The sequence below is a fragment of the Choloepus didactylus genome, chromosome 8, assembly GCF_015220235.1.
Source record: "Choloepus didactylus isolate mChoDid1 chromosome 8, mChoDid1.pri, whole genome shotgun sequence".
Classification (NCBI taxonomy): Eukaryota; Metazoa; Chordata; class Mammalia; order Pilosa; family Megalonychidae; genus Choloepus; species Choloepus didactylus.
In genome coordinates, this window is record NC_051314.1 from 92024528 (window position 1) to 92040440 (window position 15913).

General features: G+C 38.5%; 1 protein-coding gene across 3 annotated transcripts in view; it reads left to right on the forward strand.

Annotated features, from left to right (window-relative positions):
* The first annotated feature begins 1437 nt into the window (after window positions 1–1437).
* The window catches only part of NELL2 (neural EGFL like 2), a 448103-nt gene continuing 433627 nt past the window's right edge, over window positions 1438–15913 (forward strand). Inside the window, exons 1-3 of one of the 3 annotated variants that reach the window (XM_037847584.1) lie at window positions 1438–1586; window positions 2408–2493; window positions 2951–3079. In XM_037847584.1, coding sequence (XP_037703512.1) covers window positions 2439–2493; window positions 2951–3079 — 184 coding nt within the window. In that variant the 5' untranslated portion in view covers window positions 1438–1586; window positions 2408–2438. Of the gene's footprint in view, window positions 1587–1752; window positions 1771–1993; window positions 2013–2407; window positions 2494–2950; window positions 3080–15913 lie in introns of those variants that run through there. The other 2 variants (XM_037847583.1, XM_037847586.1) reach the window with 2 other exon arrangements.

A 15913-nucleotide genomic window follows, 5' to 3' on the forward strand; every position in this document is an offset into this window, starting at 1 on the left:
TATAGAAACATACACTTTCTTTTTTTTTTTTTTTAACTCACATTTTAATGCTTTAGGTAATATTTAATTAGACTACATGGTTACAGTAGCAGTTTTAACTGGAATAAATAATTTTGAGTACAACATACCACTTTTGGAGAAATCATAAGTGTGTGTGTGTGTGGGGGGGTACTAGAGAGAAACCTACTAACCAGCTTTCAGCATGTGATGGACATGAGTCAGAGGGAAGGGAGGGAATCCTTAATTCTTTTAGTTGAGAGCAAGCAGGTTAAGAGAACTTCTGTGTGTATGTATACTTGTGTGTTAATGTACATTTTCTTCTTATTCTGTCTTGCAATAGCATTTTAAATAGCCTTACTTAAAATTAATTTTGTGTAACTTTTGTAGATACTTAGTATAATTCAATATTTTGGACATGCTGCCATAGAAGGCTCTTTAATCCCTTGATAAATAATTTTCTTTGAATTCAATTCAATTAATTTTATTTTGTGAAGTCTTGCAAATTGGGGAATTTTCATACAACAGTACTTATCACACGTAAGTACTGAAATATATTGCAAAGTTTACACATGGAATTTAAATTAAAAAATTGATAAGGAGAATTAAAAATTAATTTGGATAATTTCCCAGATTCTGATTCTTTTTCTTAATATTCCAAGGGAAGAGCTAAAAATTTTTTTTTTTTTTTTGACATACCCCTGGACTATAATGGAACATATTTCCTGGAATAAGCTTAGTATATATTGTTCTGGAGGAACCTCAGACTCTACCCAGTTGATAACTCTAACTGTGAAGGGTCCAGCTGGAGAATTCAGGATCCACCTCCTTTGATCAAAAGTTAAGAAACTCAGTTGATCTTTGTACAGACTGGTATTTGAATTGCTTTTGAAAACTCTTATTTTTAAAATATAGGAGTCGGATGTCTTTACTCACGGTATGCCTTCGAAATTTTAGGGCTATTTGAAAAATATTGTCTGCCTGTGTGTCACTGATCTTGAATAGACTCAAGACATAGATCTCGGATGACCTTGCCTATGGCCCTGGGCTTATTCCACCATGTGTATGGTGAAGCAGGGTGTGTCAGTGTGGTCAGCAACGGTTTGGCTCTTCTCTATCACCAGGTCTTGTGCTGCTGCTATCAACTACTATCCATCGTCTAGCTAGATACCTAGCGATTTAGCTATTATCTATTTATTCTTTGGGCGTGGGCAGGGACCCTAGCTCTGTTCCCATTGCTTCTTCCTTTACAATTGTCCCGGATAATTGGAGCCCGGGTCTCCGCGCAGTGCTTGACAGGGGGCGCACGAGGTCCCAGGGATGCCCAACATCTTCTGGCTAAATTCTTGCGCAGTCCGCGCGCGGGAAGCTCTCCAGCGCCCCGTCCCGGGCAGGGAACCTCTCCCTGAGGGTTCCCTGTCCTTCCCAGTCTCGCTACCGGTCTCCAGTCTCTACTTTGCCCGGTCGAACCTACGGAGTGGTTTGGCAGCTTTCTCCATACGCCCGGAAGAGGGGAGTTTCCTGCTCCTCGGGGCTGCTTGGGGACCCGTGTGCAGGATTGTGCGCGGACTCTCCTCCTTTGCCTAAAGGTTGGGCTCTGGCGTCTCTTTCTAGCCTCGCCTCCTGCAGCTGGGTGGTCCTTTCTCTTTCTCTCTCTCTGTCTGTCTTTGAAGACACGCGCCCGAAACGAGGGGTGAGAGGAAAGACCGCCCATCAACTTAGCACCTTGAATTTAGATCTTTGGATGCCGAAAGGAGGTTGGCGTTGCCGGAGGTCAGCGAAAGAGAGAGGAAGGAAGGCGGAGGCTGCAGCTGCTCCGCGGCTCCTTAGACGGGGTCTGCAGACCCAGGAACCGGGGCGGAAGAGGGACGCGGTGCATCGGGCCTCGCCTGCCACAGTCCCTCCCTTCTCCTCCTCTCCCCGCCTCCCGGGTCCCGCCCCTCCCTTCTCGGAGGAGCCGTCTCTCCTCCGCGCGTCTCCCGGCACTCTTTCCATTGTCTCTGTCTTTACAACAGGTTCAGGCGGTGGGGAAAACGGTGGGGGTGAGGGGCTGCCCCGAGTCCCCTGCTTTCTTGCGGTAGCCTTTTTTCTGGGTGTGCGTGTCCCTGGCTCCTTTCCTTCTGCTCGGGAGCTAATTCCCCGGCGGACCAGCCCTGGAGCGAGTCCAACCCCTCCCTTTGGGTCACCCTCCCAGCTGGTGCCGCCGCCTCGCCTCTGCGTGTGGGAATGATGTGCGCATTGGAGGGTCTAAGTTCTTCTTGCGCATGGGGGGTTCTCGTTTTTTTTTCTTAGGGAACCAAATCATATTAATCCCAGTAATCAGTAAATCCGAGGCAGCAGCAGGAGAGGGAAACGCTATTTTCCCTCTTTATTCCAAGAACATTTTCGATTTTTATTTTTATTTTTAAAGAGGGAGACGATGGACTGAGCAGAGCCGCACCATGGAGTCTCGGGTCTTACTGAGAACATTCTGTTTGATCTTCGGTCTCGGAGCAGGTGAGTGGCCGCGGGACTGGAGAGGGAGAAAGGGGTGGCCCTAGCCTCGGGGCAGCTCGGGCTGGCTAGGGATGCCTCGTTTTTCCCGGACTCCAAGTAGGTCTGGAGTGGGAAGCTTGGCATGGGGGACCGGTTTGGATTTGGGTTTTATTCTGTGTTTGGCTTGGAGACGGCTAGGCGGATTACGACCCTAGTCCACGGTTTGAGGGCCGAGGGGAACTTTGCATCGAGAGGGATTTTAAAGTAGGTCATGGAAATGGGACTGGGTGCTCCGCTATTTAAAGCTTGGCTGCTGATCACAGGTAGGGCTCTTGGCGGCGGCGGAGGGGAGTCGCCTGGAGTCATCAGTTCCCAATATTGTCGCGAGGACGCGGTTCTCTGCTGCCTTGAATGAAGAGGCTTGTATTTTGATGGGGCTTTCTCTTTTTTCCCTCTCCCTCTCCCCACCTCCCACCAGTTTGGGGGCTTGGTGTGGACCCCTCCTTGCAGATTGACGTCTTAACAGAGTTAGAACTTGGGGAGTCCACGACCGGAGTGCGCCAGGTCCCCGGGCTGCATAATGGGACGAAAGCCTTTCTCTTTCAAGGTATGAAGAGCATGCTGAGTCCCCAGTGCGGTTTCAATTGGGATAACCCCGGGAGGAGTTGGTCTCGCCGCTCTTCCTAACTTCTGTATTGCCGGATGGACGACAGTATCTAAGCTGAGGTGTGGAGGGGTTCAACGTGAGGCACCCCCCTCCCATTTCTTTTCAAGTGGCTTGACTTTCTCTCCTCTCGCCCCTCCCTTCTTCTTACTTTGTACTCTTGGCAGTTCTAATGGATAGTCCCTTAATTGTCCTACAGAAACTCCTATGGCAGATGGTTGGTTTTAGAGTCTGGGGAACAATGAATTTTACCGCAAACGCCTCATTTGGGTGAAATTGATTTAGGTAAGAAAGAGGATCGCTTAATCTTAGTTAAGACACTGGTCTCTGAAAGTTTCAGGTACAATGGTGCCCTTCTGGGAGGAATTTCTTTATGTGGGTGGCTCTGAAAAAATAATCTCTCTCATGATTTTCTACCTACTGTATAACACAAACACTATATTTGAGGCAAAATTCATTATCAAAAGATCATTCTTCCTTCTTCACCAATGAGAAAGGGAATAATATTCTCTTAAAATTATTTTGAAAATATTTCAAGTAAATGTTAATCTAGAAGTAAGTATACCTAGTATCACCATTCATTGTATACTTAGGATTTTCTAAACTTTTAAAAAAGTGGGTATTTGCTATGCACATGTCTACATTTTAGAATATATTTAAATTTGTAGTACAGCCAGAAGCAAATTCCAATGCATCAAGCCTTCAGTTTTGATTTACCAAAGCTTTTGAAGATTGCTTGGTTTGTGGAACGATGCTATAATATGAGCTTCTAAAAGGTAGCTAAACGAGTACAGAAAGACTAGGATCACATATGGTCAAGTATAGATGAAGGTAAAAGAGAAATACGCTTTGTTTAACATATCTGATGGGCCTAAGACATCTTCCACCCCATTCAGATTTTCCTTTTGGGATTTTGTAGTGGCTTCAAAAGAAGTGCAAATCATAATTATTAAGGAGTTGGATATGCAAAATAAAACCATTTCAGCAAATCTGCCCCCAAGAAATAGACACAAAATAAAACTTGAGTGTGTCTTTAGAGCTGTCGTTGCCTGATACAGCCAGTAAGTGTCACCATGGACAGTAACACCAAAGCTTGAGTGAGAAAGGAGGAAATTGACATGTTGCATTTATTTAAAATAAGCTTAGTCTCACAAGATATTAAGTGTAACTTTCTGTTTTAATTATTATGAGCCCAGTAGATAAGTTTATTATGACAAATATTTATGAGAATAATTTACTTACTTAAAGATATTTTTTATTGCATCCTCAGTCCTTTGAAAACAATTACCAAATCTGATAAATGAAGTATGGCTAGACTGTCAGCAAAATTTCAGAGTTGAATAGAAGGGTCATTAGGGTTAAACTTTTTTTTTAGATCTCTGATTTTCTTCTCTGTGACCAGGAAACAAAGTTATTTTAGGACTGCCAATTTGAGTAACAAGAAAGCTTTATAGAAACTAAAGCTCCCAATAAACAAATGGTGTCGAAGAACCCTTAAAATTTCCAAAGATCCTTTACATTTTACTAGTGTCCTTCCTAGCTTCTTCTGTAGAGTGTTGGAGCTGTCACAAATAGAAACCTTCAGGACTATGCATTTTAAGTTTGTTGAAAGTCAATTAGGCAGTTACTAAAAATTAGTCTCAAGGAACTAATATATTATCTTGGTTAATTTTTGAAATGAATGTTTAATATTCATTTTGATTTTGTGAGGTAGTATGTTCTGAATAAATAAGGGCATTAAATATGATTTTTTAAATTGTTCACAGGTACAATATATCAATACACAAATATTCATTGGCTGACTTTGTTTCCTTGTTAGTACCAAGCCTGATGTTTAGACAGAATAAATGCCTATCAAATATAGTTTATTAGATTTGAAGATGTAAAATTTCATTGTCAAATTTTGAACTTTACTTCATATAGCAAATCAATCAGTGACTATTCACTGCCTGCTGTGTTCTCAGAAGGCATATATTACCGATGTATTGATTATGTCCTAATAATTTCTTTTATTATAAGATTTGAATTCTAAAACTGATGTCAGGTGTGCCTTTGGTCCTGCATGGTTACTGTGGAATACTGTGGAAAGGTTTTTTCTCTGCTATTAGGATATGGAAACTGTTGTTAGAAAGTCAGTTCTGGCTCCTGCTGCTTCACAGGGCTTCTGTGGGTTTCAGAGACAAAAGATTTTAGACTTCTGGAGATTTAATAGATTTGGCTTATAGTAAATTGAGGGATATTTTTGTAGCATGTGTAAAATGTTACAGCAGGAGTAGTAACAAATCGCAAAAAGCTGAGATGCTCTCGGATTTCATGTGAACCTATCAACCTATCAGATAAGTTTCTTTGTGCTGTCAGATTTGCTCTAAATAAATGGAAGAGATTTCTCCTGTAATATAACCATTGCTTTTTTTCTTCTCTTAGCTTTAAAATAAAGAAATTTGAACATTAGATTTTTCAATTTTTTTTGCTTGTTTAAACTTTATTTCTCCTTTTTTTCTTTTTCTCTCATTTTTCTCTTCAGTGGTGTTTGAGATGATTGCAGTTCAGTACTTTTTGAAACTATAAATAGTATCTTTTATAATATGTGCATAATAAATGGTATAGAAATATATTTCAAAGTTATACTTGGTTTTTATCATAACAGCAAGCATAGTGCCACTAAAATTATTTTTTGTTGTTGAAATTTTGTTTAAAGCTGCTTAGGAAATTTAAATAATAATATGCTAAAGAGATCATCTATTAATAAACAAGGCTTTTGATCTGTGCCAATTATAATAATTTTTCAAAAGAAAAAAAGTGTCCAGGAAACAGTTTGGAATCTATATCAAGATCTTCAAGTCATCAAATATGTTTTATTACCTACAGTTTGACTTACACTCACAAAAACATGCTTATTATGTAAAAAAAGAGGGCTGAATGCCAACAATGAAAAGAAGAGACCTACGAAAGACTACAGAGAATTCTGAAATCTTAAGGACTAGTGTAATAATAAATAGAATTCTACCTACCTTATTTTAAAGTCTAGGGAATATTTTCAAGATGATGATCACAATAACACTCTGCCATCTGTAAGAATGAAACACCAAGAATGAGAGCATAAACAAGCACAGTTCTAGGACATTAGCATGAGTTTTAGATACCTGATATTAACAATTCATCTGGCCAGGTTCCCAAAGTGAATAGTTTCATCTGTTGATTTAATAAATTACTTCTGAAATGTTCACTGATTTTATAATCTTGTTAATCTCAAGAGAAGTAGATAAAACCAAAGCACATTTTTTTTTTGTTCCCTGAATTGGTAATTTGAAAAAATTGTTTAATAATTATTTTTAAAGAACTTTACCATTTTAAAGGAAAAAGTGTACACATCTAACTCTAATGCCATGTTTGTAAACAGGAGTAAATAGTTTATTTGATGATGGCCCTTTGACTTTAGTAGGCAAAGGTAGCTGCATTAAGGGAGGCTAAGTGTCAATGAGTTCTGGTCTTCAGTATGATGGTCATTGAGCATCTGTAGACTTAGGGATGATGGTCATGGTGCCCAAATGGAATAGAATAACCCAATGATTAAGAGCATGAGTTTAGAAACAAGATAGACCCAGGCAAAATCTCATTAGTTGTGTTACCATGGTGAAGTAACTTAATTTCTCTGAGCTTCAGTACCCTCATTATAAAATGAATGTTGTTGTGAGGATTAAATGATACATGTTGAGTCAGTCAAATGGATTTTTATTGTGTAACTACTACTCTGTTTGGTGGGGATATAAAGCAAATGAAGTTAGAGCATATTTTTGCCTTTGTTGTGCTTTGAAAACAGCCATTAAACAAATAATTACACCAGTAGTAATTTAGATACCATGAAGATAAATGAAAAAGTAAAGATGTAATGGGAATCTGTAGTCTGGTTTAAGGAGTCATGAAGTCAGGGAAACCTTTGTAGAAGAGGCATTTATGCTATTAACTGAAGGATAAATAAGAGTGACCTGGAGAAGAGAATCTGTGGGGATTAGGAAATGAAGAGTAACACACGCAAAGGGAGCAACATATACAGTGGTCTTAGGCCTAGACCGAGTATGGTGTGTTTGAGAGACTGAAAAAGTCCAGAGTAGTGAAAATATAACATTGTGATGTGAAATGAAGCAAATGAGGAAAGCAAAGACAGGTTATATAGTTGACCATATTAATATAGCTAATTGGAAGTTTATCATTATACAAAGATATATTGTATAGAAAGAATAGTGTCCCCCAAAGATGACATTTCCTAATCTCTGCAACCTGTGAAGATGAATATTAAGGTTGTAGATGCAATTAAGGTTGCTAATCAGCTGAACATAAGAAGGAAGACTATACTGGATTATTTGGGTGGGCTACCTAAGTGTCCATTAAACGTGGAAAAGAGAGGCAGAAGAATTAGTGTCAGAAAAATGTGATCTGTGGAAGCCTAGTCCAGTCATTGCTGGCTTTGAAGATGGAAAGAGAACATGAACCAAGGAATTGGCAGCCTCTAGGAGCTGGAAAAGGCAAGAAAACAAATTGGCTCCCAAAACCTTCAGAAGAAACACAGTCCTGCCAACACCTTGACTTTATCCCATTGAGATTTATTTTAGACTTCTGACTTCCAGAACCTTAACATAATTCAGTTGTGTTCACTAAGTTAGTGGTGATTTGTTACAGCAAAACCAGGAAGCTAATGCAGACTTTGGTACCTGGAAATGAGATGCTGCTGTAACAAATACCTGATATTGTAGAAGTGGCTTTGGAATAGGGCACTGGGCAGAGATTGGAAGAATTTTGAGAAGCATGATAGAAAAAACCTTGTTGCCTTGAACAGACTGTTAGTAGAAATTTGGATGTTAGCATCTCTTCTAGTAAGGACTCAGAGGAAGTGAAGAGCATAGTGAAAAAAAAATCAAATCACCTTAGAGAATACCTAAATTGTTATGAACAGACTATTGGTAGAAATACGAACATTAAAGATGCTGCTCATTAGAGCTCTGATGGAAATGAGGGAACGTCTTGGAAACAGGAGGAAATGGATTCTTGTTATATAGTGACAGAAGCTTAGCTGAATGAGTCCTGCAGTTAAGGGGAAAGCAAAATTGAAAATGATGAACTTTTATATTTAGCTGAGACAATTTCAAAGCAGTATTGATGGTATGACTTGGTTTATTCTTGTTGCTTATAGTAAAATACAAAAGGAAAGAGATCAATTGAGGGAAGAACTGTTAAGTAAAAAGGAACCAGGACGTGATAATTTTGGAATTCCTCAGTCTACCCAGATTGCAAAAGATGTTAAAATTAGGAGATTCACTGTCAGGAAAGGCTTCTCTGGAGAGAGTCAAGGGTATGGTTTGAAAACTTCTTGTTAATGCTTTGGAAGGATACAAAAATAAGAGTATTCAGTCACCCAGAGGGTTCTTTGAAGAGATTAGGCACATGACTCATGGATCTTCTCATCCATCTCAGCAGAAGCCAGGAAAAGAGATGGGATTATCTATACAAGATCTGTGGAGGAGCCTTTTTTCTAGTGGAGTGAATCCTTGTGACACACATAGGGGACCCACAAAGTTTTTGAGAATATTATATCATCAAGAATGCTGCCAACTTGGACCAGAAGGGACAGAGAGAGGATGAAGTGAAAGAAGGCTGTCAGATCCCCAAATTCTACAGGCAAGAGACAGGCTGATGAATTTTCTCAGCTGCAAACACATACTACCATTCATGAAAGGAGAAAGATGACTTAGACGGCAGTGTCAAGAGCCCAGAGAGCAGAGCTGAGAGTCCAGAGGGTAGTGCTGAGAGCCATTGAGAGTTCGTCCCAGGTCTTGAAACCAAATGGAGCTTGCTTGGCACTAGTGACTCCTTTTTTCCCTTTCATTATCTTTTGTCCTATATCTGTCCCACCATTGTATTTTGGGAGCAGATAACTTGTTTCTTGAATTTCAGAGGCTCACGGGGTGGAATTGTGTCTCTACTTTTGAATTGACAAGATTTAGATAGGATTTTGAGCTTTGTGTTGACTCTATAATGGTTTGAGACCTTGGAGGACCTTGGGGTGGGATGATACATTTGCAGGTGGGATGGATGTGAATCTTTGGGGGCCAGAAAGTAGACTATGGTAGGCAGAATAATGGTCTCAAAAGATGTATACACCTTGATCCCTAGAAATTGTGTATATGAAATGTTACACTGGCAAGGGATAATTAGAGTTGCAGATGGAATTAGTTGCCAATCAGATGACATACAGGGATTACCCTGGAATTTTAGTGGGCCCCATATAATCATATAGGGGCTTTAAATGTGGGAGAAGGAGGCAGAAAATCAAGTGTCAGAGAGATGTGATGGAAGACTAGAATAGCCATTGCTGGCTTTGATGTTAAAAGGGGGTCATGAGCCAAGGAATGTGGGCAGCTTCTAGAAGTTGGATAAAACAAGAAAATATGTTTCCCCCTAGAGCCCCTAGAAGGAACATAGCCCCACTGATACCATGGTTTTACTTCATTGAGGCTCATTTCAGATTCTTACCTCCAGAGCTATACGAGAATAAATTTGTATTGATACAAGCCACTAAGTTTATGGTGATTTGTTACAACAGCAATAGGAAATGAATACATATATTAAACATTAAAAAAAGTATAAAATAATATTTATTATTTTTATAACTGAATTATACTTTCTTATTAGACCCCATCCAACTATCTAGTGAGAGTATTTTGTGGGATGGTTGGAAACTTGAACTTGTGTCCTTGGGCAAAGAGGGGAGATTTCAGTTTCCCCTTTTGCCAGATTTCAGTTTCCCTTTGCCATCCTTTTGTTTTGTATTTACACTGTGTTTTCAGTGTCTAAATGACATTGAAGTATGGGCAGTAATAGATGCTAGTCTTATGTGGAAACTAATTTCATAGCAAGCAGATTATTAGTGGATATTTTTGTTATGATAATTTTGGCTTCACTATGTGAAATCATATTCATCGAGATTTAGATATTGATCACTGTAATTAAAAAGGGTTTGGGAGAAAGCTAATAGGAAGAAAAGTGAGTATGACTCTTTCCTCTCTATTTGGAAAGCTGTCAAAAACTGGAACATGGAGAATATTTCCTGAACTATTCCTATGGTGCTTCTGCTAAATGTCTTCATTCTGGGGAAGGGATGGGGAGCTCAGGCAACATGTGTCTCTCCTCATAAAGGAAACATGTAGGATGAAGTCTTAGCAAACTGCTGTTCTGAAAGGTCACATTGTACTGCTGTAGACAAAGGAAGAATGATGGAGGCAACTCTGAGTCCATATTGAAGTGCAGTAGTAGTTAAGAGAGCATGGGCTCTGGAGCACAATATCTTGGGTTTGAATCTTAGCTCCTCTGTGGACTAGTTGTGTGCAATTGGTTTTGTTACTTAAATTATGGCTGCATCAATTAGGATAATAACTATTTTTTTCTTAAGGATGACTGGAAGGTTATATGAGTAAAACAGTGCCTGAAAGTTATGCAGCATTTCAATAAATGTCAACTCTTATTTTTATTTTGGAGTTAGCTTAGCACCAGACCATACTGCCTTGGATCTTTAGGGGTTCTCAGGTGGAAATGCTAGATTTTGTGGAGGAGCTAAGGTAAGGCTACATTCACATGATGAAGAGAGGATAGGTGGGGGTAATCTGGGTGGGGGGTGGGGGGAGAGAAACCGGCCTTGAGGCATCCCCTGTTCTGGTTTGGCTGCTTTTGGGATTTGTTGGGGAGAAGAGAATATGCTCATTTGAGTTGTAGATGGGGATCAGAATAAACAGCAAAATAAGAGAAGAAGGAGTGCTATCTGCCTTGTTGTACCACTGTTTAAGAAGTGAGGGGAGCATAGAGAAAACTAACAAAAGAAGTTTTCAAGTATAGCTCCTCTCTGTAGTCACTCCATCATACTTCACCTTGAAAGTTTAGCTTCGATTTTGAGTTACCCTTGGTGGGGAAAAGTTTTAAGACATTTTGAGAAGAAAACATTATTGTTTTACCTGGTTCTGTCTGGGGACATTTGGTGTCCCATGGCAAGCTACTGATGGTGGGAGCTGGTGGTGGAGTGTAAGATTTCAGGGAACCTTGAATGGTAGCCAGTGCCATGTTGACAGAACCTTCGGGATGGTCCTGTGGACTCTTTGTGAACTGGGGTCACTTTCCCTACATTTTTCGCTCTTTGGCATCTTCTCCTGAATATCTTGCTAGCATTATTGTTTCTTTCTGTAGTCCAAAGTCCCTATGCTGCTTTTGATTCCAGTGGCAGCTGTTGACTCTTGTTTTGCTAGTGATTTACTGTCTTGTCTCTGTAGTGAGAACTGTAAGTTCGCTGGCGGGATGTATCATGTCCTGTTTCTCCTGGCCACCAAGCATGCCATGCTGGTTTTCTTCTCTGGATTGTCCTTGCTGTCTTTTCCTGGTGAATTTTTACTTATCCTTTAGGACTCAGCTAAGTTGTTACTTTGGCTGTAAATCCGTCCTTTGGTGAAATTATTGTTCCTTTCTTTGTGCATTCTTACCATCCTTAATGTACTATAGCTAACTTTTTTTATATCCAAAATCCAACTGCTTCTCTTTTCCTTATGGCACCTTTCCAATCTGAGTCACCGCCACCTCTCATCTGGATTACTGCAATAGCCAGGCTGCTTAGTGGTTTTCTTGGTTACACTCTTGCTTTTCTGCAGTCTCCTCTCAACATAGTTGCCAGAGTGATCCTTTTAAAACGTAATGCATACCACGTCACTGCTTTGCCTTAGTAGTTCCCCATTTCACTCAAAAATAAAAGACAAAGTTCTTATTTTGCCCTACAATGCCCTACATGAATTCTCCAGCCCCTCTTCATTACTTTTCTAACCTCATTTCCTCTTCTTTCCTTTGTTCACTTTGTTTCAACTCCAATGGCCAGGCACTCCTGCCTCAGGACATTTTCAGTGACTATTCGTTCTGCCTGCAGTGCTCTTCCCCCAAATTTCTGCATGCTTGCCTTCTTATCTCCTTCAAATGTTTGCTCAAATATCAAATTTTTAATGATACCTACTCTGACTACCATATTTAAAATCTCAACTTCTCTTCCATCCCTGCCAGTGTTCTTGACACCCCTTACTCTGATTTGTGAATTTCCATAACATTTTTCAGCTAGCTTATTATATAATCCACTTACTTATCATATTAATTGTTTATTGTCTCTCTTCCTGCTAGAATGTAACCTCCATAAGACAAGTGATTTTTTAATGTTTTATTCACTGATATGCTCCCCAATTGTCTAGCACCTAGAAGGCACTCCATAAATATTTGTCAAATGAATATGCTATGTTCCTGACTAGATTGGGAGCTCCTCAAGGCTAGGGACTTGTTCCTCTTACATTGTAGCCTCCTAGCCTGCCATGGGTGGCACGTATAATGTGCTCAAAAAACATTGGTTAGTGAATACTTGTGGCAATGAATTGAGTCCATTTATTCATGGCAAATCTAAATTTCTTTTCTTGTGACATTATTGTTTTGTATTTATGTAACTTTAAAGCAGGTTGAAGAGCCCTTCTTTTAAATCAAAACATCTGTACTCTTCTCTTAAAAGGAAAGGCAAGAAGATGGAGAGGCTTGGAAAAAAGGTAGTTTTGCTTAACATAGTGCTTTGAATTAATCTGAGAGGGGCTCTTCTCCATCCTAAGATAAAATGTGCCTGAGAGCCCACTGAAGAACCTGGACATCCTGAGCATTTCTTGACAATGCGAATTTACAATTTTCTTTTCAAGTATTGTGAATTCAGAGTTCAGCAGAGATGCTCGTATTCATATGAAAATAATGAGAAACATTTCAAAGGCAAATAAAGATTCACTTGGATTATCTATGCTATGATACTTCTCCATTACTGCAAATAAACTGTCCAGAGGACAGCAACCAGGGAGTTGAAAGGTTTAGAAACCATGTTCAATGAAAAATAGTTGAAAGAGCTTGGAATTGTTATCCTGAGAATAAAAGACTTAGTGAAGGTGTGACTCTCTTTTAAATACTGGAAGGACAGTCACATAAAGGAGGACTTTTGTGTTGTTCTAGAGCGGTGATTTCAAATGCTGAAATATTCATTGTTAAAAATACTGAATTTCTGGCCCTCCTAAACTTACTGAATTAGAATCTCTGGGGGGTATATTCCAGTAATCTATATTTTGAAAAAGTTTCCTTGTGATTCTGATGTTCAGTCAAGTTTATGAACTATTATCTAGAACCAAGCTGTTCAATTCAGTAGCCACTAGCCACATTTGACTATTGAGTGTATAAATATAAAAATACATACTGGATTTAGAAGACTTAGTACCAAAAAAGAATGCAATATACCACTATTTTTAATGTTGATTTTATATTGAAATAATATTATTTTGGATCTAGTAGACTAAATAAAATATATTAAAATTAATTTCATCTGTTTCTTTTTAAAGAATGGCTACTAGAAATTTAACATTGATTATGTGACGTATTTGTGGCTCTCATTATACTTCAGTTGGACAGCAGTGATCTAAAGAGTAAAATTAGGATCTACAAAGAAAACTAGAAAGAGGCAGTTTTTTGAGTTAATGCAAGAAAAACATTTTCAGCAAATAAAGTCTCCAAAAATTAAGTGGCTTCGTTAAGGCATAACCATCTGTCCATCCATCCATCCATCCAATAAACATGCTTCTAATAATAGGTAGTCACATGACCTTATTATAGGGAACATGTTTCAGTGGGGTGGGGATAGGTGTTGGGCTAAATGATTTCTAAGGTCACTTTAGTTCCAACTGAAAGCAAATTATTTTCCTTTTAAATTCATTTTTATTTTTACTGTAACCTTTGATGTCCAGAATATCCTCTTTTTCATCTATGTAACAATTCCTACCAGACTCTTCAAAGCAGTTTTCTTCTGAAAGGCATTATAGATTGTTCTAGTATTCCAAAGTTTGCTATGGAGAAATACCCCATCATTTACAATGGTGCTATGCATAGCATATCTGTTTTATAAATATTCATTCTCATTCATAATGATCCACTTTATTTCTTCCATACAGACTGCTTACCCAGTGTTTTAATGTTTAATCTATTTTGCTTGTCTATTTAAATTGAGAACCCCCTAGGCAAGCACTGTGTCTAATTCTATGTTCATACAGTCTAACGCATTGTACTGATGGACCATTAAATATCCCCAAAAAATGCCAAATAGATTAAGTATTTCAGAGCAGAACATAACATAATTTTAGAACTTATTTAAATTTCCAGCAGTAATTGATAACTGAACATCTTCACTAAGAGATATGTTTGTTGACATATACGTGTAACAGAGCAGAGTGCTTTCTGGAGACTGACAGATTGTTAAAATGAAAATTAAAAAGGCATATAAAAATAGTTTCTCTAGGCTACCATGAGATGAAGGGCTTCTAGTAACTGAATGTTGAGCCTGGGTGTTTCCTGAAAGCCTGACAGCTTTGTTTGGAGGAGGACATGCCATTCACTGACATGCTTTGGTATATTCTTACTACATTTCATCAAATTGCTAATTATGCTATCAATATAGATTTATTTAAAGTGTATGAGTACTCCAGAGAGACAGCTTATTTTATGATACTCTCAATCATATGTTTTCTTCCTTCTGAGACTGATTTTCAAAAGTTCTGTTGTAATGCAAGCATTAGAGTTATTGCTGTTGTTAATACTTTCTATCCCCTGATGTTCGGAGTGAATTTGTATAAGATACTTAATAGATAATTTAAATCAAGCATCTTATAAAAGGCTTTATGTTTTTGTCTTTCAAATGAAAACAGAGGCATTTTTCACTCTGGGAAAGAAACATCACCCGACAAATAAAAGAGAAATGCTTTACTGTTTAAAAATATTTCAAAGGAAGGATTGTTGAGTTACAAACTTAAAATTGAAGGACTGGAAATTGAAACTCATTTTAATTGGACTTTCACATCTCTAACTCAAATCTGGGTTGCCTTTCTCAAATCCCTTACCAAATTCTTCCTGAAGTTTATCATTAATTTCTATGATTAACAATAATCCTGAAGAGATAGGATACTTTTTAAGTCATATTTTTTATATAAAATTATTATGCTGTGGGTTAAAATTATGAATTGTTTGAAATTGAAGTGAAGTGGATATAAGAACTAGAGCTGAAGTACAAAGTTGGAGCCTAGATGGGACTTCATGACTTCACAAGCAAGGAGGCTCTGTAAAGTGAGAGTAAAGAACACAGAATGGATGTTTGTTTTTTACCACTCACCTTGAAGATACTAAGACTTCTGTGCAGAGGTCAATATTTTTTAAAGTAATTGTGAAAATTTCATCATCTTTGTCATAGGTGCCTCTATACAACAGAGCATCACATAGAACATTTTCATCCTTTCACTGTCATGGGTCTGGATTTTAATAATTGGGTTGCATTTCCAGTGAATATAGTGTAACTTAAATTGTTCTTTTATAATATACTTTCAAATTAAAAAATGTTTCAGAAGCTAATGGAAAAAAATGAGTGTTCCCTCTGTGAATCATTGACCAGCCAGGAAAGTGTCAAGTGGGGAGACCCCACCTATTTAATAGATGATTACATTTTGTTATTTTGGTCAGCAAATTAGTATAGTCAGAGGATGAAGTTGGGCAAAGGCCAGTTTGATTCTGGAAACTTGCGGAGTCAGCCTTCTAAAACTTTCTGGAACAGATATTAATTACATAGCCATCAGACAAGCAAAAAAAAGGATTTTATATAAACACTATCTTAGCTGTCTCATGAGGAAACTAGAGGCAATGCTT